The following is a 22,068-nucleotide window of genomic DNA, read 5'->3' as shown; positions in this document are numbered from 1 at the left end:
GCCAGGTCGCCCCGAAGCTGGCGTCCGCGGGCTGCATGCTTTCACTCGCTGGCCAGAGACCAGGGTCACCCTTTGGCCGCCAAGTGACCCCAGCTTCAGCCTTCAGCCCACCCTGGCCGAGTGGGGGCGGGGAGAGGAGGGCGAGGGGGGCGGGCCTGGTCACCTGCTCCATACTATTTGCATGCAAAGACCAGGAGTTTGCCGCCCCTCTGGGAAAGGGGGTTCTGGGGATGGATGCACCCCCTGTCCCTAGGGCAAGTGTGTCGCGTGAACCTTGGACTCTGCCAGGGAAGACCCACGCATCCTCTTCTGTCCCGGAGTCGCCCTTTGGGGAGGGGAGCGCAGCAAGGACGCTTGGTCTGCCACTCCTTTGGGGCTAGAAGATCCGGAGCAAGAGCAACCTGTAGGGGCTTCGATTTCTCAGTCCCACCCTCAGTGCACACGAGCATCCAGGGGCTGCCCTTGGTTGCGTGTGTATGGGGGGGGGCGGTTCTTTGATCCTGGGTGCGGCTAGAAGGGATACCGGGCTCGGTGCTCACCTGGGATCCATTCACTTATTCCTCAATTATCAAGCACCAGCCAGGAGCAAACCACAAGACAGAAGGAGCATGCTGAAGACCCCATTACTCACGAAAACTTGCATCATTTCTGTCCTAGGCAGCAGGTCCCCATACCCCTGGCCTTTCTGGTTTAGCAGGAGAATCTTCCGACTCAACCTTCCCCACATCTGAATGTGTCTAGTGTTCGGACAAAGAAGCACCTGTCCTGTGTCAATGCAAGTACTGCGCTGGGCACAGGGCACAGAACGCTGATGAGCCGGGCTCTCCTGGGCAGGGCACTCACAGACTCATGGGGGCAAATCCGGAGGGTCACACAGCCCGTCTGGTGAGCTCCCATGGCACTGTGTTCCCTTCCGTGTCCCCCACCAGCGTGTGAGAGCGGGGCAGGGAGGGTGCTCACTGGCAAGGGCCTTCAGAAGAGGCCTCCTGTGAGCCCAATCTTGAAAAGAGACCAGACATGGAATAGAATGGCTTGAGAGTCCTTTGCTTAGCTCTTTCATAAAAGTGGGGGCTCCAAAAAAAGTGGGGGCTCCTACCCCATGCCCTTGAACGTGCTTCTGGGAGAGGTCAGGTGCTGATTCTTTATCCCAATCGTAGTTGTAGTATCGCAGGTGATTCTCTACCTGACAAGTACTCATCAGAAGAATCCGCTTCCAGTGGGCAGGGACCCCGGAAATCCGGGTGATTATTTCTGGCACATTCCAAGAGCTATTGCCAGGTCAGATCCCCTCGAAGATGAGGACAGTGGCAGGAGAGAGTGGCTCCTCTCGGGATTTTATGACTGCCTTTCCTTCTGTCCCTTTCCTCCTTTTACCCATGTCTCCCCAGAACAGTGTCCTTTGTCAATTTCTGCTTCTACTTCCCAATCCTCCTCACTTATGTGGATGTATTTCTAGGGGAAAAAAACCCGTTTTGTTGTTTTCCCTTTCCTAATGCTTCTCATATTAACTGCTCTTTTCCTTCTCTCCATGTCCTCTGGGTCTTCCTTCCTCTGACCTCGCCTATTTCCTCGGTCATATCCCCTCTCCCTGTGTCCGCATACCACAGCGATGCTCTCCCTTTCTCACCTTTCTCTTCATCCCTCGGTTTGTCTCTGCCTTTCTCTCACACGCTTTCTCCCCTTCCAAATGTAACAGTTTGAGATTGTAACAGCGACTGAGGCCGACAATGGAAAACTATCCCACCTCCACTGGAAATTCGTTCTTAATCCTACGAAAAATGCAACCTGGAACGTATTGGTATTGCCCCGTAAGACAAAAATCTGTCTGTTATTCCTGCCGTCCAGTTTTGGGGCAGAGTGGTAGAAGAAAGCGCAGAAAAATCATCCCATCACTGAGTAAACAACAAATTTCCAATCACAATGACCCTCTGAGGTGCTATAGAAAAAGTGTATCTCTGCCATTTCCACACCAAACTTGGGGACTCTAGCAGTTGGGATAATTGCGCTTAGGAGGGAGGAAAACAGAGCGTCCCTGGGTGGGCTCGAACCACCAACCTTTCGGTTAACAGCCGAACGCGCTAACCGATTGCGCCACAGAGACTGTCGTGGCTGTTGAGGTGGCGGTGAGTCGAGTCAATAGGAGTGAGCTTGCGACGAAGCAGAAGTCAGAACAGAAACCCTCGCAGACGCGCAAAAACGAACCCGCGGGAGAAAGGGAAGGGCCTTGATGCGTGGAAGAAAGCTGGCAGGACAGGCACGCCTTCCTCCACTGGCTCTGGAGGGGTGGGCGCCGGCTGCCTCCGGATCTTAGATAAGGGAAAGCTCGGAACGTCCCTTTTTAGAGTGAGCTGAGATTTGGGATACTTGAAATCGACCCCAGAGAACAATGTTCGGCCTCCAAACCTCCCCTTTGCGGCTGAACCCCTGCAGCTGAATACTCGCGACGCCCACCTACAGCCCTCCCTCCTCGCATTATTAAATGTGCACTTGATGGCGCCTCTTAAACACCAGGCACCGGTAATATCCAGAGCCTAGTGCTTGGCACACAACAGATGTAAGGGTTTCTGGAATAAATAAATGAAACCAGCTCAGATGAGTGATAAGCTCGACAAGCAACACTGCAGCCCTTCAGCTGCGGCTGCAGCCGCGTATCTACGGCTTCAGCAGCCCAAGCGCACGCAGGTCCCGTCTCCAGTCTGTCGGGTCCCGAGACCGGGTCCGCCGCGATCCCAGCCTGCACCGCGACGCCAGGTCCTTCCGCACTCGCGGTGACTTTTCACTTTCCGCTTTACGGTCCCTGGTTTGACTTCTCAATCAAACTTCCCGTGCCGGTGACTGACAGGGACGTTCAGCCAATAGAAAGCCAAAATGTCCCGGAAAGACCGGCCTTTCAGCCAATAGAGCGCGAACAGCGAGGGTGGTTGCGCAGTGAGGGCCCCGGCCGGTTTGCTGGAATTGTGGCGGTCGGAGGTCCTACTACACCGCAGTCATGGTGAGATGGGAGCGAGGAGTAGGGACTCGGGGTGGCGATTGAGAAACGGGGGTCATGGGAGGTTTGGGTGGCGAAGAGGGCCTGGTGGTCGACTGAAGGAAGCGGCTCCAGTTTGAAGGGGAGCGCACCGCGGTGAGGACCACGGTGGGTGAGGCGAATGCGGCTCCTCGCAGCCCCGTAGGGCTGATCTCAGATCTGGAGTTCGAGGCCGCCAGGCGCCTCCAGAGTGGAGGACGGTGTGGACGGGAGCCTCCGGATCAGGGGCTGGGCCGGGGTCTATGGCCACCTTTGACCTCGCGCGCTGAGCCCTTCCCCCCTGTCTGCCCCAGTCTATTATGTCCTACAATGGAGGGGCCGTCATGGCCATGAAGGGGAAGGACTGCGTGGCCATCGCTGCCGACAGGCGCTTCGGGATCCAGGCCCAGATGGTGACCACGGACTTCCAGAAGATCTTCCCCATGGGCGACCGGCTGTACATCGGCCTGGCCGGGCTAGCCACCGACGTCCAGACCGTGTAAGTGTTGGGGACCCCCGCCCACATCCCGGCCTCTCCATGGACCAGCCTGGCCTGGCGTCGTGAGTGGCCCGGGTGTCAGCCATCTCCCCAAAGCTCCAGTGAGTTCGATCCTTTGCGGGACACCATGCATGACAGAGCTGTGTGCTGGTGCCTCACACCGGCATTGACTCTGGGCCAGGCTGTGGGAAGCACCTGACCTGCGTGGGTTGGTTTAATGACATCACCGCGGTGCGGTCCGTCCTATGTTGCAGATCAGGGAGCCCAGGGTTTCAGAGAGCATCTTGCCCAAGATGCAAGCTGATGAAGTTCAACCAAGATCCCACACACCCCTCGGAAGCAAAGCCTGCACGCTCCGTCTTTGAAAAACTTCAGGTCTAGTTGGGGACAAGGCAGGCATACAGAAAGAGAACTGACCCGGGTGCCGATGGGCTGCTAGGTTAGCTCTCTGGTTGGCAGTGGTTCTGTGTTTGAGACAAGGGAGGGTCTAGGTAGCTGTTGGGATAGTCCAGGTGTGCTCCTTGTGGTCCTGATGGGGTGGGGGTGATGGGAAAGGAAAGGAAAGCATTTCTGAGAGTTGTTGCTGGCCAGCCGTGGCGGCTGCTTGGATATTGTGAGGCCAAAGAGTCCTTCGTTGCGGTTGTGGTTCCTCCCTTTTGTCCTTACTAGCGTCTAAGCTAGTACCCGGCATGTAGGCCGTCCAGAAATGTTTTCAAGATGATTTCTGTGTTGAGCCTGTTGACTGAAACATGGGAATTGGGGAGGACTTGCAGTGGTTCTCAACCTTCTTAATGCTGCGACCCTTTAATACAGTTTCTCATGTTGTGGTGACCCCCAACCAGAAAATTATTTTCGTTGCTACTTCATAACTGTAATTTTGCTACTGTTATGAATCGTAATGTAAACATCTGATATGCAGGATGTATTCTCGGGGGTCGCGACCCACAGGTTGAGAACCGCTGTTTTAGAGGGCGGTGACGGCTTTGATTTTGACACTAATTTTGAGGGGACAAGGCATGCCAAGTGGAAACATCTTGTGAGCATTTGGGGTATGAAACGATCTCTCGGGGCTGGAGAGGTGTTGGTGAGCTGTTAAATCTATGGGAACAGACTTCGGAGAGACAAGGGGGACAAATAAGCTGAACTGCATAATGTTAGCAGCGGGGTTAGACGAGAAGCCAGAGGAACAGAATCAAGATTGGGTTCCAGAGGGAAGGTGTGGTCACAGGTGCCGGGTCCTGCAAGAAGCTGGTGGCCTAAGAAGCAGCGGTTCCTGGACTTTGTTTCTGGAAGACCCAGGGACCAGTTCGCTAATGTGGGTGGACGCTTGGCAGAAAACGTTCTCTGCCGTGTCCCTGAAAGTCCCCTAAGTCTCAAGAACATAGAGCTTGGAAATTCCTCCTGAGATCTGACTGAACCAGCCGACCTTTTCCCGGTTCTGTGGAGTCTGGGATGATAGCTGAGAGTTCCAGTGGGTGTGACGGCCCCGCCAGCCGTCCTCCCTCCAGCCACTGCCGTTCTCCTCACACCCTTTCCTCTTCCTCGGGAGGTGTTCTCACCGAGTTTGCTTGTTTGTGGGCGGCAATGGCTCACCTTGCTAGGCCTTTGCTTCCTCGCCTGTCGGATGAACTACGGTCGTGTCCGAGGCTCCTTGTCCTGGGGGCCTGTGTGGCTCTTTGCTTTGCTTCCGGTAGGGATGGCATTAGTCTGTCCCCGCAGGGCCCGTTCCTGGGCTCGCAGATGGCACTGGAGGATTTGTGGCCTTTTTTTCTTAGTCACTTTCCGGTCCCTTAGTGTGGCTGCTGCTTAAGACATATCAGACTTTGCAGTTTTCCAAGCACCTTGGCATATATATATGCCTATACATTGTCTCACCACCGGGTGATTGACTTTTTCCTCATCTTGAGGATGGAAAAATTAAGGTGGAGGATGAAGGCTTAGCCCGGGTCAGCTCTCTCAGTCCACTGCTCCTTCTGCTGTGCATTTTATTGGGTTTGATTCCAGTCAAGGGCACATGCCTGGGTTGCGGGCTCCATCTCCAGTAGCGGGCGTGCAGGAAGCAGCCAGTCAGTGATTCTCATCATTGATGTTTCTGTCTCCCTCTTTGAAATCAATAAAATAAAAATATATATATGGAAATCTCCCCTCTAAAAAGTATTGGGGGGGGAAGGTTATTAGAGTGGTGTGTCCAGGTGTTGTGTTGGGCAAGTCCTGAAACATGGACATGAGGTTGGACTTCTGGTGAGAAAATCCCTGGGAGGGGAGGGAGGAGTCATGGCAGGGCCCAGGTGGTGTCTTCCTATGTCCCTCCTGACCCCCACAGGTTGGACACCGGGGGACAGTGGCTTACTAATCCTTCTGCTCCTGCCACAGTGCCCAGCGCCTTAAGTTCCGGCTGAACCTGTATGAGCTGAAGGAAGGCCGGCAGATCAAGCCTTACACCCTCATGAGCATGGTGGCCAACCTCTTGTACGAGAAACGGTGAGTGGAAATACAGCAGGTCCTGGGGTGGCATTTTGCTCAACGTCGCTTTGTCATAACGATGGGATGCCATAGGAACTTGTTTGTATCAATTGATCTATGGTACAGTTGGTTTTGTTCTATATCATTTCACTGAAAGTCACAGGATCTATCAATGATGAACCACCATGGTGCATATGATAGGCCTGCCTGGTGTCCCTCACCAAGGCCTCCTGAGCACAAGTTCATTTCCGCCATATTGGCATTCCTAGCAGTTTGGTAAAACATTAACCCAGAAACTAAGTCACATAAAACTTATTTAAAATTAAAAAAAAAAAAAAAAGAAACATCAGTGATGAGAGAGAATCATTGATTGTCTGCCTCCTGTACTGCACACCCCACACTGTGCATATGCCCTGAATGCGAATCGAACCATGACCTCCTGATTCATAGGTCGACGCTCAACTATTGAGCCACGCTAGCCAGGCAGGACTACCATTTTGTTTTTAGGCATAAGTTCATTTCCTCAGCTGTGAATTGTCTGGTATATATGGTAACCACATTTATCAAAATCCCACATTGAGAAAGGCTTAACAAAAGATTTTTTAAACTGATTCATATGAGGGGGGATTTATAAAATTTAACTCACATTAAGGTATATATTTAATGGCTCGTGTTTATTGAAAATAATAAAAAGGCATCGAGGTCCAGCCAGTATTGCTCAATGGTTGAGCATCAACCTATGAACCAGGAGGTCGCGGTTCGATTCCCGGTCAGGGCACAGGCCTGGGTTGTGGGCTCGATCCCCGTGTGGGGCGTGCAGGAGACAGCCGATCAATGACACTCTGTCATCATTGATGTTTTGCTCTCTCTCTCCCTCTCCCTTCCTCTCTGAAGTCATTAAAAATATAAGTAAATTTTTAAAAAGCTGGCCACAGGAAAAGGTGATTTCCCCAAACTGGCCCTCTGTTTTCCTCCCTGGGTCTGGGCCAGGGCCTTCTGACTAGACCTGAACAGGAAGGTACTTGTTCTTCAGCTCTGGTTTCTCTCTGCTCCTGGCCCTACAGCTTTGGCCCCTACTACACCGAGCCAGTCATTGCTGGGTTGGACCCGAAGACCTTCCAGCCCTTCATTTGCTCTCTAGACCTCATTGGCTGCCCCATGGTGACTGACGACTTTGTGGTCAGCGGCACCTGTGCCGAACAGATGTATGGGATGTGCGAGTCCCTCTGGGAGCCCGACATGGTGAGTTGGTGGCGTGAAGTGGGGCTGGGATCGGAGGTGGCCTCCTCTCCTTGACCATCAGGGGAACATGTGTTTGCCTTGCAGATACTGGGGGAAATGGTGTGGGTAGGGGAGAAAGCCACAGCTGCTGAGCCAGAAACTCCATCCGCCAGGGCCTTGGTGTGGGCGGGCTGGCTCCAGGGACCCCAATTAGATATTTGCTACAACAAATAATTCCTCACACTGGCTTTTCAGGGTTCTCACATTCATTCAATTAACAAACATTTAACAAAATGTAAAGTGTAGTTTTAGAGGCAGCTCAACAGAATGGGTTCTGGGTTGGAATTCCAGCTGCACCAACCGCTTAATGAGTTCTACTCTTGGGTAAGTCGATGTACTTCTCTGCCTCCGTCTCCTCAGCTGTAAAATGGGGTAATAATAGAACCTACCTTATACATGGAGGTGTGAGGAAACACGAGAAGATGGAACAGTGCCTGGCCGGGAGGGTTGTCTGCTGTGCCGGCTTGGTCAGACTCTGGGGAAACCAGGAAGTCTGTCTGAAAGGGCTCACTGCAGTCTAATGAAGCAAGGCAGACACCCAAATACTTGTTAAAATGCATTTGCTAGGAAGAGGGGGAGAGAAAGGGCCTGGTTGGCAGAAGAACAGCTTGTGCAAAGGTGCGGGAGGGCCCCGTGGTCAGAGACAGAGAGCTCGCTGTGGCTGCTGGAGTGTGAGCGGGATGTGGGGCGAGGTGATGAAGGAGAGTGAGGTTGGGATGAGACTGAAATACCTTGAATGCCATGCCCAGGAGTTTGAACTTTTTCTTCTGGTGCGGTGTCAAGGGCAGGAAGGAACCTTCGGGAACCAGAGGCCTGCAGGTAGAAGGGACAAGCTGTTGTGGTCACCGGCAGGAGGCTCTAAGGTCCTGAGCAAAAACTGTGGCAGTGGGAAGGTGAGGCAGCCATGGTCTAGAGCAGTGGCCGGCAAACTGCGGCTCGCGAGCCACATGCGGCTCTTTGGCCCCTTGAGTGTGACTTTTTCACAAAATACCATGTGTGGGTGCGCACGTACAGTGCGATTGAAACTTCGTGGCCCATGCGCAGAAGTCGGTATTTTGTGGAAGAGCCACACTCAAGGGGCCAAAGAGCCTCATGTGGCTTGTGAGCCACAGTTTGCCGACCACTGGTTTAGAGGACTTAGTCATTTAAAACAAATGAGGGAGGTGGAGATATTAAGGACTCCTGAGTTTTCTAACTAAAACATCAAAGATAGAGAATGAAGAACAGGTTTGGGTGGAAATGTGATGCCATGGCTGGACAGGTTGAGTTTTGAGTACGAATGGGACACCCAGGCGGAGAGTCCATCAGACAGCTGACAGAGCACATGGGAGCCAGATGGGGAGTCTTCTCCCCACTTTACAGGCGAGGAATTGAGGCTTAGTGAAGGGAGGTATGACTTGCCCAAGGTCACACTGCTGATCAGTGGAGGAAGTGCCGGGCTTGAACTTCCCCTTATATAACCTGCTCCCTTCTGGGAAGGAACTGAGGGGGCCTTTCACTTCAGGCAGAGGAGGGCCACAGCTGGGGTCCTTGAGCCTAGAAAAATAGAGTGTTAAGGAGCCAGACCACGTTGGTGTCCGAGGTTCTGGGGATTGAAAGGCTTCTGCTCTGTTGGCAGGATCCAGAACACCTATTTGAAACCATCTCACAAGCCATGCTGAATGCTGTGGACCGTGATGCCGTGTCAGGCATGGGAGTCGTCGTCCACGTCATGTGAGTATGAGCTGCAAGTCCAGAGCTTTGCAGACACTTCCCTCTCCCCTCCCACACAAACACCCCCATCTTCCCAGCGCCCTGGCAGATGCGGGAGAGCAGAAATCCCTAAGGGTGGCAGCTGGGAGCCTACCCAGGTTCCCCTGGGCTCAGTCAGGTGAGGCTCCATGACCGGAGTCTCCCCTTGTTCACAATAGGCATTTCTTTCTCCCTTTAAGTGCCCCCAAAATCTCAGGGACCTGTGTGGTGATGAGCCACAGCAGAGCTGCTGCAGACAGACTGAAATACTGGGTGGCCCCCTCATCTCTCCCAGTTCCCACCAGTGTGGGACTCAGTGTGTGAAGTACGACGCCCTGGGAACTGTTTTCCTGCCCTCTGCCTGCCATCCCCTTTTCCCTCTTAATTGTTTGGGGCTGTCACCAGGAACCTAGCTGGATAGTCATCCCAACAGCTTCCCTTAGGTACAACCAGAACAAGTATTTGGACCCATTTGTTATGGGAAAGCCTGCTAATCACCATGAGAAACAGACGGGACTGACAGTGTTATGTCCATCCGTGAAACCGTCGCACGTCCTTCCTAGTTACTTGTTGTCTAGGCCTTGGGAGAGCGCCTTCCTTTCTTTGGATGGCGTCTCAGTCCAGCCCTGAATCATCTCACCTCCTGATGGTCCCACCTATGGGAGCTTTCACCAGTTTCCCCACTTCTCCATGCTCCCCTTCCTCAGCTCAGGCTACACTAACGTGCGTGAGCAAAACACTTAAACCCAGGTAGGACGCCACTTGTTCTGCAGTCTTATGATTCTCTCCCCCCGCAGTGAGAAGGACAAAATCACCACCAGGACCCTCAAGGCCCGAATGGACTAACGCCCGTTCCAGAGCCCACTGTTGTGTTTGTTTTTGTTTTGTTTTTTAAGTAAAAGTTTTTCTTTCCCTCCTGTTTCTTTGATCTCTATCCCCAGCTGGGAAGTTACAAATAGGTTCTCAGGGTCTAGCTCAGCCCGCAGGTGGCCTTGACTTACAGCATCTCCACCGACCAGAGGGGATAATGTCTACCCATCATTTGAGTGCCTGTTATAGGCCCTGCACAAAGTGCTTTACACATGTTGGAACTTAATCATCACAATGACTTAAGGGAGTTAAATAACCTGCGCAGGGCCACTTTAGCAAGTGGTGGTGCAAAGGTGTAAAAACCCACATTCCATTTGACTTCAAAGACTAGACTCCTTTTCACTCAACTCAACTAGAAACCCCTTAAATCTTCTTTCATTGTTTCAGGTAGACATTTGGCCAAGTACCCACAAGTACTCTCCTGTAGATCCGTGTTTCCTAACCTTGGCTGCACATTAGTCACCTGGGGAGCTTCTAAAACAGATACTTTGATCCCATCCCTCAAGATTCTTAATTGGTCTTTTAAAGGGGCACCTGTCTTTTCTGAGTTCCCCAAATGAAAGAGTCTAGACCAGCCGTGGGCAAACTACGGCCCGTTTGAAATGAATAAAACTAAAAAAAAAAAAAAGACCGTACCCTTTTATGTAATGATGTTTACTTTGAATTTATATTAGTTCACACAAACACTCCATCCATGCTTTTGTTCCGGCCCTCCGGTCCAGTTTAAGAACCCATTGTGGCCCTCGAGTCAAAAAGTTTGCCCACCCCTGGTCTAGACTGAACCTCGGTACAACATGGAGGTGACTGGTTCAAAGCCAGCCTTCGAGCTGGTGTGTCAGGTGTGTGGTTCTGCACAGCCGGAGAAGGGGGGGCGGGGTCTGTCCATTTCCCAGTGTGCGCGGGAACGACAGCTGACAGACCAGCTCCCGTGCCTGCTCCTCATACCCACGTCTGCAAGTGGGAGACCAGAATCGAGTCTTTCTCCAAACCAAGCCATGCACTAATTTAGCCCAAGCAGCCTCTGACACTGGGACCACAACCTTTCAATTTTGAAAAAAAAAAAGGAATGAAAGGCTCATTTCCGAAGGACTCACACGTAACAGGTGTGTACACAAAGCTTTTTAAGTTTTATTTTCCTCGGGTTGAAGATTCATCGTAACACGCATGCATTTTAAAACAGCAACAGGGTCTCGAACTGTTCCGAGCAGACATTAGACAAGCACGGGGGGCTGAAAATTCCTATTTAAAAAATGGAAATTGCAGTGGGGAATGGAGGTCACACACATATGGTGGGGTGATAGTTTGTCCTGCTCCCCCCGAAATTGAATCTATACTTAATTCACATTTTTTATTACAATGACCTGACCTGGTGCTTGGGTGTGCTGAGCAGCACCAGGCCTTCCCCCGAAGGTGGTTGGTTCCTACTTCCTCTGAGCAGGAGGAAGGGGCTCCTTCGGAAGATTCCTCTCCAGCCTCCGAGGATCTCAGCACAACCCGCTGGGAGCCAGCCTCTTACCTTTGGAGGCACCCTCGTGAGTGGCGCATCTCAGGGAGGGGAGGGCCATGTCCCTGCCCGCTCCAGACCGTGCAGATGGCTGGTACCTTGAGGGGCAGTTACTTGAATGTTTTCCCTTTGATTCCTGTGCTTAGAGTGGACTCCCCCTCCACACATTTCTGACAGAAAGAGGTGAGGTCCTTTGACTTGGAGGGACCTGTGCTGAGGGAGGCCAGAGCTCTAAGGGTTGTTTCAACACTCCCAGCCCCTAACCTTTTAGTAGCTCGAATGCTGGGGAGTGCTGAAGTCTTTCTCCCAACTTGAACTGGTAAAAAGACAACTGGGGGGTGGAACTGGCTACTGAGAAAAGTCCTGGGTCTTTGGTTCACCTCCCCAGGGCAGATCCTGGCAGCCTGTGAAGAAGGGAAAGCACTAGGGCAGGAGTCTGCAGTCCCCAGTCCTGAGTACTACCAGGGGGCCTGCTTGAGGCCTAACGCACAGGCAAGAGGAACAAGGGAAGTAGGAAGAGCTGCCTGTGATGGGAACGTAGGGAGTGCCTCTGAGAATAGCCACAGGGGCGACTGTGGCACCTGCCACAGACCAGTAGCTCCTGAGCAAGATGAGGAACGATGGAGCACTGCTTCAGCTGTGCTCCTGGACCTGCGGGCTTCCCAGCCCTCCCGTTACTCCCTCTGCGGGGCCTGGGGAGGAGCGCCCACCGGGAGGGTAAGACTCAGTGGTTCATGAACAGGAACAAGGGCCAGAGGCCTTCATCTAGTAGTCTCAGTGGAGCTTTCAGACAACCCCTCGCTTTGGCTGGGAAACCTGGAGACTAGTCTCTTAGCTGTAGACGTTCAGAACAGGTGCAGGATGGGAGAGACTGGGATACAAGTCCTTCCCTCCAGGCCTCACCCAGTCAGCCATGTCCTATTCTTACACCTTTGCTCTTGGGAGACCCAAAACTACTCTAGGATGCCTGCCATAAGGCAGGTGAGTTTCATAGCTCCAAAGAGCGAGGTTGAGGGTAGTTACATCCCCCTCAGATGCCTTCTGCTCAGAAGGGGAATGGTGGGATTTGGGGGGAAAAAGTGGGGACAGACAAAAGCGTGGGGATCAGTTCACTTTCTCTACATTCAGACTGCAAACCAAATATAATATCTTCATCATTATAAAAAGAAGAGAAAGAAAACTTGCATAAACCAAGATAAATAGCTTTTAAACATTTGAATGCCGAAAGAATTAGAGGGCCAAACCCAAGGTTTTGAAAATAGCACAGAATGACCTTTTAAAAAAAAATCTACAATTCACCAAACCACACCTTAATGTTCCGACCCAATCAACAACACTGTCAGAAACACAAAAGAGCATTTGCAATAGGATGCTACCTCTCAAAATGTAAACAATATACAAAAAATAAACCGCACAAAATCACAAAAACTCAATGTTAAACAAGTCATACTTGGTAGCTCATCTTTCACTGATAGGATTATTACATGATTCATACACATCATGGCAACATGATCAGACCAGATGCAGGGAGCCAGTGGGAGCCCGAGGCTACGGAGGCTGCTGGGAGACAGCCTGCCAACCTTTGGAGATGCTGGGCCTATGAGCAGATCCAAATTTCTATTCTTGATTAGAAGGTGGGGAAGTCAAGTCCAAACATTATTCCTATAATCCCTTCCTAAGTCAGTTTTGTTTTCTCCACGTGCCGTTTGGTTTCAAGTCCTTCCTCGAGTCCCTTCATGGTCTCACTGCTGATGTTCAGAGCTACCTATGGCCCTGTCCTGGGCCAGGGCAGTTGTCTGACCATCTGCTGCTTCCAGAAGGGTCCCCGGCCCCAGAGGAGTCCAGAGTGCTGTCTCCATTCCCTCCTGACCCAAATGCTGCAGGCAGGGCAGAGACGGGGATGGTTCCTGTCCCAGAGGCTGAGCTTGGCCAAGTTTGGAAGGAACCATAGGAAACCAATCCATTCATTCAAAATGCTTCCACAAACTTCCTTCGAATCCGTGGGGTTGCCTACATGTTTAACATCTCTCATCCTAAATCCCGTTCCTGACGAGGGGTTGAGAAGGTGTGGGAATGTACCTCCTCCAGCACAGGGCTGCTTTCTCCCCTGGCCAGACCAGACGCCTCTGACGTCACCACCGGATGACACAGCTCAATTCTGAGGCCTGGATAGCAAGGCTCAGAAGGTGGGTGGAGATCCTGAAGGAAGCCGCAGGATGCCACTCCTCAGGACGCCTGTAGGTGGCAGATCTGTTAAAATCTAGATGGTGCACCGAGGAAGGATCCGAATCCAACCCCACCTCCAGCCTCCGCACTGGGTTCCACGGTCACATCCTCAAGCGATCCAGAAACGACCTCAGGCTTGGGCACCACAGCCAAGGTGGGAGGCATCACTCCCCGCTGGCTGTACCATCCAGGGACGAACACAGGCACGGGGAGTCAGGTTACCTGCATGGCAGCCCTGGGACCCAAGGAGGAATCTCAGCCAGAAGCACCCCAGGCACCTGGAGATGTGCCCCCAGCTGAAAGCTCACCTACAAGTGAGGGTGCCTGGGAAAGGTCAAAAGGAAGGAAGTGGATGGAGGGCACAGGCCCTCATTTGATACTCATCAGCTTCTGGGGTTTCTCCAAGGGGAAGAAACCATTTAAGCGCAAAGGTCCTTTCTTGTTCCTCTTGACCAAGTGGGAGGCAGGCTTTATCGAGAAGACATCTGAACTCCAGGGGCCCAGAGAGCCCAGCAACTGAGCGACGAGCCTGGGTTCTCTGAGAACCAGCAGTCAGAGCCCAGCAGCAACCCCCGCCCTCGCCAGCCCAGGAGGACGAACTCACTCCCCTCCGAGGTCTTTGATTCTGATCCAAAATGACCGGTGTTGGTCTGGAGTGTTCCTTCAGGAGGACAGCGTTTAGGTGGAGGCATCACTTGGATCCGAGGAGGAAAGGTGAAGGAGGCTGTGCACAATACTTCATAAAATTAAAAGTTAATCCAAGAGGGATGAGGCGTCTGACCTCTCCTCTGGTGTCAGAGCACTTGGCTCTGAGAGGACCCTTGGCGGGGTCTACAGGGTGCCTCTGTCATTGAAGGGACTAGGGCAGGGATGGGAGGGTGGATAGGGTGATGACATACATCATTATAAATAGCAAACCTAGGGCAATGACATTTCAGAAAAACCCAAATAAACCCACAGTCACCTCTAGCCCCAAGGCATTTTAAAAGGCTACAAGGTAACAAAAAGGAACCCCTTTTTTAACCTGGGTCAAATGGGGTGGGGGCGTCAAAGGTAAGAAGGAGGTGAGGCTACATCCTGTGCGCATGAGCACACAGCACATCCCCCTCCTGAGAACCTTTCAGTGTCACAGGCTGCAGTCTCACTGCTGAAGCCCTCCCGGCCCCCCACTCTGCTCCCACCCCTCCATCTAACCCAAATACACCCTCTCCCCCTTCCGATCCCCAACCCCACATCTCATTCTCTGGCTGTGGCTGACGGCAGAAGGTCACTACGTCAGGATGTTGGACATGAACTCGTTGAAGCGCTTGGAGTACTGCTCAGGGTTCACAGTCGAGATCTCGGCCCCCGCCTGTAATACAGAGACTGATTCAGGTCCAGCTCCGTGGCCCTCATCAGCAGGCTGCACCTGGGACAGGCCTGGGTGTTCAGGAGCCTCTGGATCAGCACTAGAGCTGAATACAACCCCTTGGACTGGAGAGGTGGCAGCTATGTCTCAGAATTGCCCTGGCCCCCTCCTCTGATTCCCAACCCAGGGACGCACCCACTAAAGTCGGGGCAAGTGGTGGGGAGGTAGCAGAGAGACTCCTGATCTCTGTGGGAGCCGTTGTTTGGAGAAGAGTAGCTTGAAGTCCATGGGGAAATGGGCCTCTGGGGCGAAGTGTGGACATGTAAACAGAGCTATTACTGGCAGTCAGCAAGGTGCACCACATGCCCAGAGCCCTCGGAAGAGGCACCAGTGGGCTCAGAGTCCCGAGGGCAGAGAACAAAGGGAAAAACAAGTTGGCATATTACCCAGGGGTGGATGTAGACGGCAGAGGGTGAACACCAGGCAACCAGGCAGGCTGCCCTTCCTGTTCCCTGGCCTGGGAGGGGGGCGGGGGAGTGTCTCCTAAAGCAGGAGGCCTGAGAGTCAGAGGGCCCACCCACTGGGCCTGGCTGGAGACGGAGAACTCACCCCGTGTTTCACTGTTTTGGCTGCATGTGCAGCTTTCTTCTTAGCATCGTATGGGGTGAGGATATCAATGATGGCCATGAAATAGACCTCCTTCTTGGGGGAACCTGGAGGGGAAACAAGCAAGGAGGAAGAGGTGGGTCCATACACCTTCAGACGGGAGATCCAGATCGATCCCTACCATTTTGGATCTGAGAGAAAAAATGGTTACTGGGATCCTCAGAAGCTTTCATCGCTTTTTAAAATTATTATTATTGATTCCAGAGAGAGTTCAGGAGAGAGACAAACATCAATGTGAGAGAGAAACACCGATCAGCTGCCTGACTGGGAATCAAACCCTCCACCTTCTGGTGTATGAGACCACCCTCCAGCCAACTGAGCCACACTGGCCAGGACCTCATAGCTCTTATCTTATTTGGTCTTCACAGCTCCCTGTGGGGTTGACATGAGAGTATTTATGAAGTTCTGTCCATCCCACGAGTCAGAGAACTATGCCTCAGATATCCAGGACAAGCAGAGGATAAGAAAGGCCTAATGGAGAAAAACCCCAGAGCCCAGAAGACAAAGTTACTCGTGATGACTCAGTGTGGGAGCCTGGAGGCAGAAAGAGGCCCAAGTCAGCAATTAATTAATGAGGTGGAAACCCAGAGACCCACAGGGCCAGCTACACAATGGGCCCGGGTGGGAAGGATGAGAGCCAGCCGTGGGCAGGACAGACACAGGCTCCGACTTACTTTCATGGCTTTTCATGGCATAAACATCAACAGAGGGATCGAATTCCCCAGGACCGAAGAACCGAGGAAAGCTGAGGAGGTTGCCGGGGCTGTCCGGAGGTGTGCCGTAGGAGCAGAGCAGGTTGCCGCTCACCCCGTCATTCTCACACTCCTCGTCCTCTGCCCGCTCCTCCACCTCCATCTCCTCCTGCTCTGCCCGGTCCACATCGTGGATGCCCACCAGCAGACTGTAGTCCATGATCTTCAGCTGGGCCAGGAACTAGGGGAAGGAAGACAGAAGAAGTTATACAGGGCATCTCAGGGGCATCTGGAAAGGGGAGACAAGGTGTTCCTTTCAACTCAACTCTCCAATTTGAAAACACAATAGAGAATGAGACATCAGAGTCTGTGCTCAGTGGGGAAGACAGTCATTCCACAAGGGCACGGAGCTGCAGGGTCCACAGCAGTGGAGAGAAGGCCTCCCTGGGAAAGGGCTGAGGCTGAGCCTGGTGGATGAAGGAGTCAGGCAGGCAGATGCTGTGGAAGGAAAGGTAGAACGGGCACTGCAGGAAGAGGGAACAAGGGAACATGTGTTCTGGGACCAAGAGGCCATGGCCAGTGTGCGGGAAGACATCACGGATGCTGCACATCATGGCATCTGCACTGTGGAAGAGGCTATGGATGCAACATAGCAGTGTCTTTCAAATCATCAATCTCAATCCATCGAGTCCTAAATCCAATTTAGTGGGCTGACTCTAGGACTTTTAAAATTATTATTAAATATTATAAAGTATGCCGAAACCGGTTTGGCTCAGTGGATAGAGCATCGGCTTGCGGACTGAAAGGTCCCAGGTTCGATTCCGGTCAAGGGCATGTACCTGGGTTGCGGGCACATCCCCAGTAGGAGATGTGCAGGAGGCAGCTGATCGATGTTTCTCTCTCATCGATGTTTCTAACTCTCTATCTCTCTCCCTTCCTCTCTGTAAAAAATCAATAAAATATATTTTAAAAAAATATATATTATAAAGTATAAAAAAAGGCTCTGGCCAGGTATCTTAGTTGGTTAGAGCAGGGGTCCTCAACCTACGGCCCGTGGACCACATGCAAATACAAATATTGTATTTGTTCCTGTTTTGTTTTTTTACTTCAAAATAAGATATGTGCAGTGTGCATAGGAATTTGTTCATAGTTTTTTTTTAAACTATAGTCCGGCCCTCCAATGGTCTGAGGGACAGTGAACTGGCCCTGTTTAAAAAGTTTGAGGACCCCTGGGTTAGAGGATCATCCTGATACGTCAAGGTTGTGGGCTTGCTCCTCAGGCAGAGTACAATACAAGAAACAACTAATGAATGCACGAATAAGTGGAACACAAATCAATGCTGCTCACTCTCGCTCTCTCTCCCTCCCCTCTACCTCCATTCTGCTATCTATAAAATGGATTAAAAAAAAATTAAAATATAGTGAAAAATAGAGTATATAACATGAAGTAAAGGTAGATAGTATTTCATTGTGTGTATGTATGTGTGTATGTGTGTGCATGTGTATGTGTGTGTGTGTGTGTGTGTGTGTGTGTGTGTGTGTGTGTGTTTTGAGTTGCAAGGTAAAATGTACTTCCAACGGGGTAATAGGCAAAGTTTGAAAAAAATATGCAACTCAGCTTCTTTCTACTCAGGGTAAAAATGGGGAGAAAAATAAAAGGAAACACGATATAAGAATGACAGAGTCAACCAACATTCTGAACTCTCCCCTCAAGGTCAGAAGGGCTGTGTGGTGCAGGGGGAGGATGCCGGAGCCCTCCCCTTGCACTGTGGCTTCCCCTTGCCGATTCTCAGTCTCCCATCTACATAATGAGTGCTGTGAGCAGAACCGTGTCTCAGGACTGCTGATGTAGGACTCCAGTTCTTGGAGAAGAACAAAGTGTGGGAATAATACAGGATGGAAATGGTCAGCCAGGATTCCAGTCTGGCTAATAGTGAGACCAGAGTCGCTGGTCCAAATCCTCCATGAACCAGCCAGCAGCCACCAGCAGCCACGTGCCAGGCACTCTACCACGGTCACAAACTGAGCCCGGAGCACCTGGAAACTGTCGGACTGACCACTGTGGCTGTGGAACGAGGAGGAGAACGAGAATAGGACCAGGGAGGCTCTGCACCGGCCCAGACAACAGCTGAAAGCACAGGAAGCCCTGACGACAGAGACCAGCAAACTCTCCTCGATGGAGAAAGGTGGGGCACCACTCCAGGCACCCGGACAAAGCCTTCCCCAGGCCAGGACCCCGGGAGAGAGAGTCCCTGAACCACACCCCCTCCCATCCACTTGAGAACATTTATCAAGCAACATGTACGTGAAAACAAATGAATTCGGTAAACTGCCTTTAAAAATTCTTAGAAGCAGAGTAAGGAGAAAAGCAGAAAAGGGAGGAGAAAGACTGAACCAACTGAACATCAGAATAAAGGCACAAACAGAGCAGGGAACGATTAAGGAAAAGCTTCCCAGCAAAAGAAGTCTATTAAACTCACGTTCACAGCAGCATTAGTCATAATGAAGCAACCCAAGTGTGATGGGTAATATTATGTGCCAACCTGACTGGGCCACGAGGTGCCCAGACAATGATCAGATGTTATTCTGAGTGTGTCTGTGAGGAGCTTATGGATGAACTGACATTTGAGTGGGTAAAGTGAGTAAAGGAGATTGCCTTCCCTAAGGGGGGTGGGTCTGAGGCCTGAACAGAACTAAACGACGGATCCTCCAGCGAGTAAAAGGGAACTTCCTCTACCTGCCTCTCAGCTGGGACACCGTTTCTCCTCTCTTCAGACGTGGACTGAAACATCCACTCCTCTGGGCCCGGGCCTGCCGGCCTCCAGGCTAAACCAATACCCGCAGCTCTCCTGGGGCCCGACCTGCCAACTGTGGGTGCTGGGACTTGTCGGGCTCTGTAATCATGTGAGCCAATTCCTTACAATAAACATCTTTCATCCATCAATCAATCTGTCTATCTACTTACACTCTACTGGTTCTGTTTCTCTGGAGAATCTAATGTACCGAATGGCCACTGGTGGATAAATGGGTACAGAGTGCACCAGTGCAGTCAGGACACACACAGTGGAGATCCTCAGCCTTCAGAAGGCCGTTCTGACACATGAATAGAGAGCAAGTACTGCATGCGTCCACATTTACATGAGCTTCTGGAGGAGTCCGTTTCATAGAGCCAGGAAGAACGGTGACTGGGATTAGGGAGAAAGGGAAATGGGAAATAATGTTTAACGGGTATAGAGTTTTCGTTTGGGAAGAAAAAAAAGTTCTGGAGATGGATGGTGACGGCTGAACAACAATCTAAATGCACTTAATGGCACTGAAATGTACACTTAAAAATGGTTAAGCCCTAACCGGTTTGGCTCAGTGGATAGAGCATCGGCCTGCGGACTGAAGGGCCCCAGGTTCGATTCTGGTCAAGGGGCATGTACCTTGGTTGTGGGCACATCCCTAGCAGGGAGTGTGCAGGAGGCAGCTGATCGATGTTTCTCTCTCATCAATGTTTCTAACTCTCTATCCCTCTCCCACTCCTTTCCTCTCTGTAAAAAATAAAATATATATTTTTAAAAAGGTTAAGATGATAAATTTTATGTTATGCATATTTTACCATAATAAAAAAGTCAAACTAAACAACTTTTTAAAAGTTTATAGGGTTTGGTTTTAATGAGCAGGCTCCCAATTTATTTAAGTAGAAGGAGACTGGGTTATCAGGTGGTCCAGATAGCACAGTCACTATTGAGCACATGTCCTCGGAGCTTCGCCACGAGTGCCATCCTAATCAGGTTACTGGGTAAGTGGAGAGTCAGAGCCAGTAACAGGCGTGGCTGGTGGATCTCATGGGCTGGCTTCCTGTTGCTCTGATGGCTGGTTGCGCCCTCCACTATGGGAACCACCAAAAAGGAATTCTGAAGGAGTTTGAAGAAGGTGTTTGAGCAGATGAGGGAAAGCATTCCACACTAAGTCACCATGGTTCTACTGGCACAAATTGTGTCCCCAAATGGAATGTTCATTTGCACTGGCTTTAGGTGCAAGTAACTACCCACCTGCTCAAATCCCCACTCCTTCTTCTGTCTACACTCTTGGAAAGCAGTGAATTCAATTTTTCTTAAAGAGGCACCTGCTCTGGGGACCAGAGGAGACCTGCTCAACCCGGGTGGGAACGAGTCGCTCAGTACCTCCACGTCCCGTTTCAGCTTTTCCAGGAAGTTCTTCTTACTCTCCTCGCCCACCCGCAGCTTCTGCCCTTCGTTGAGGAAGTCGTTGTCTTTAAATGTCGGCAAGTCCTTGGCCTGGGGGGACAGCCGCAGTGTTAGCTGAGCAGCCGATTCATTCACCCCAGGACCCCTGCTGGGGGCCATGGCACAGAAAGGGGAAGGGTCTACACCGCACAGACGGACAACCTGCCCAATCAACAGCTCAGCACAGGAGGCTGCAGTCCCAGGCTTCGGGCAGACAGGGATGGCAACTGCGTGGCACCTGCCCAACAACGAGGACCGACCACAGCATGCCTTCCTGCCGGGCCCGGCCTGCCGCAGGGGTCAGGCAGCCACCCACTGATTCAGGATGGACCATGACGTGGACACCGCCAGCCCTCCAGGACGATGACGAGCCCAGCAAGGGCCGAGCTAAAAGGCTGGAGACCAAGGCGAGGCTGAGCGGAGGCTGAGGCTGAGGCTAGGCAGGTGCTTAGAGCTCTGGCAGACTGCACGTCTGGGAAGTGGACTAGGGGCTGTGATGGAGGAAGGGACAGGATGGCCAATAGGTGTTTCGCATTCCAAGCCAACCCATTCTACGTTTGATCAGCACCGGCCCCAGCATACCTTCTCCTTGTCACTCGCTTCTCTGGCAACAGTAGAACCCTGAAAGGATAAGAGGCATCAGAAGTCCAGCTGAGGCAAATTCCATTGAGCGAGAAAACATGCCCCAGTCTTTGGGGAGAGGCAGCAGGTGAACAGAAGCAGTCTGGTTAGAACCCTAGAGGGGCCAGGAGGCAGCAACTGGTTCACTTCCTCTGTCACAGACGGTTCACAGAGCTCTGACTACACCCACGTCCTGCTCAGGAAACAGGACTGTGCCAGGAGTCTCAGTGCCTGCCCTTGACGAACTTCCCTTCCAACAGGGGAGGCAGGCATTAAGCAGTAGCTACACATGAATTAATCCATTAACCACAATGGTGCTGAGTGGTCCAGGAGAGGACACAGGATACTCTGAGAGCCCGAAGCACAGGGAGGGGCCTGGATTGGAGAGGGAAGGTGGCCAAGGCCTGCTTCGGGAAACAAGTGATACCTGCGCTGAGCTCAGAAGGGTGTGTAGGAAGTAATGAGATGGGGGAAGGTGGAGGTAGACAAAGGGCAGGGAGGTAAATAATTCAGGCAGCCTGCGTGGCATCTCAGGGAGGAGGGAGCACAAACTCTGCAGGGATGGACCAGAAGCCAGTGCCGCTGCAGCAGGGGGACAATGGTGCAAGGCAACTGGTGAAGTCAGGAAGTGAGGTGTCAGCACAGCGAGCACGGGTTCACAGGCAAAGTGTGCTCTCTTCAGTGCCTAGAAAAGCACTTGTGCTGTCAGTCGACGGGGTCTGGGCAGATGCCAGTGTGTGTGCATCTAGAACAGCCTGTCCCATCCCACTGCCAGGAGTCACAGAGCATCAATCTATATATATAAAAGCCTAAGCAACCAGCCGACTGGCCAACCGGCCAGTAGCTATGACGTGCACTGACCACCAGGGGGCAGGAGCTCAATACAGGAGCTGCAGTCACTTGGCAGCTGCGGTTCTTGGGTGATGCA

At 51.9% G+C, this 22,068-nt stretch overlaps 2 protein-coding genes and 1 non-coding gene across 5 annotated transcripts in view; 1 reads left to right on the top strand and 2 right to left on the bottom strand.

The window, feature by feature from the left end:
• Positions 1–2,027: 2,027 nt before the first annotated feature.
• TRNAN-GUU lies at positions 2,028–2,101 on the bottom strand. The gene has a single exon. It is a non-coding gene; the product is annotated as a tRNA-Asn (tRNA).
• A 735-nt stretch (positions 2,102–2,836) lies between these two features.
• Positions 2,837–9,894, top strand: PSMB3 (proteasome 20S subunit beta 3). The gene is made up of 6 exons (XM_036341531.1): positions 2,837–2,992; positions 3,322–3,506; positions 5,880–5,987; positions 7,034–7,211; positions 8,869–8,963; positions 9,779–9,894. Exons 1-6 carry the CDS (start codon positions 2,990–2,992, stop codon positions 9,825–9,827), a joined length of 618 nt encoding a protein of 205 aa, XP_036197424.1. The 5' UTR covers positions 2,837–2,989; the 3' UTR covers positions 9,828–9,894.
• A 1,063-nt stretch (positions 9,895–10,957) lies between these two features.
• The window catches only part of PIP4K2B (phosphatidylinositol-5-phosphate 4-kinase type 2 beta), a 28,265-nt gene continuing 17,154 nt past the window's right edge, over positions 10,958–22,068 (bottom strand). For all 3 annotated transcript variants that reach the window (XM_036339840.1, XM_036339842.1, XM_036339841.1), the window contains 5 exons: positions 21,102–21,140; positions 20,457–20,570; positions 16,270–16,528; positions 15,539–15,642; positions 10,958–14,932 (listed from right to left, as the gene is read on the bottom strand). In XM_036339840.1, the coding sequence (XP_036195733.1) occupies positions 14,852–14,932; positions 15,539–15,642; positions 16,270–16,528; positions 20,457–20,570; positions 21,102–21,140 (597 nt within the window). In that variant the 3' untranslated portion in view covers positions 10,958–14,851. The remainder of the gene's footprint in view (positions 14,933–15,538; positions 15,643–16,269; positions 16,529–20,456; positions 20,571–21,101; positions 21,141–22,068) is intronic.

Source organism: Myotis myotis, unplaced genomic scaffold (assembly GCF_014108235.1).
Source record: "Myotis myotis isolate mMyoMyo1 unplaced genomic scaffold, mMyoMyo1.p scaffold_m19_p_17, whole genome shotgun sequence".
In the NCBI taxonomy this organism is placed as follows: Eukaryota; Metazoa; Chordata; class Mammalia; order Chiroptera; family Vespertilionidae; genus Myotis; species Myotis myotis.
The sequence above is the reverse complement of the archived record's forward strand: the minus strand, read 5'-3'. Positions and strand labels throughout refer to the sequence as shown.

Bases quoted from the DNA above. Each gene is read 5' to 3' on its own strand.
- PSMB3 (XM_036341531.1), top strand. The intron at 5,988-7,033 runs GTGAGTGGAAAT...CTGGCCCTACAG, and splicing joins AACCTCTTGTACGAGAAACG to CTTTGGCCCCTACTACACCG. The intron at 8,964-9,778 runs GTGAGTATGAGC...CTCCCCCCGCAG, and splicing joins GGAGTCGTCGTCCACGTCAT to TGAGAAGGACAAAATCACCA.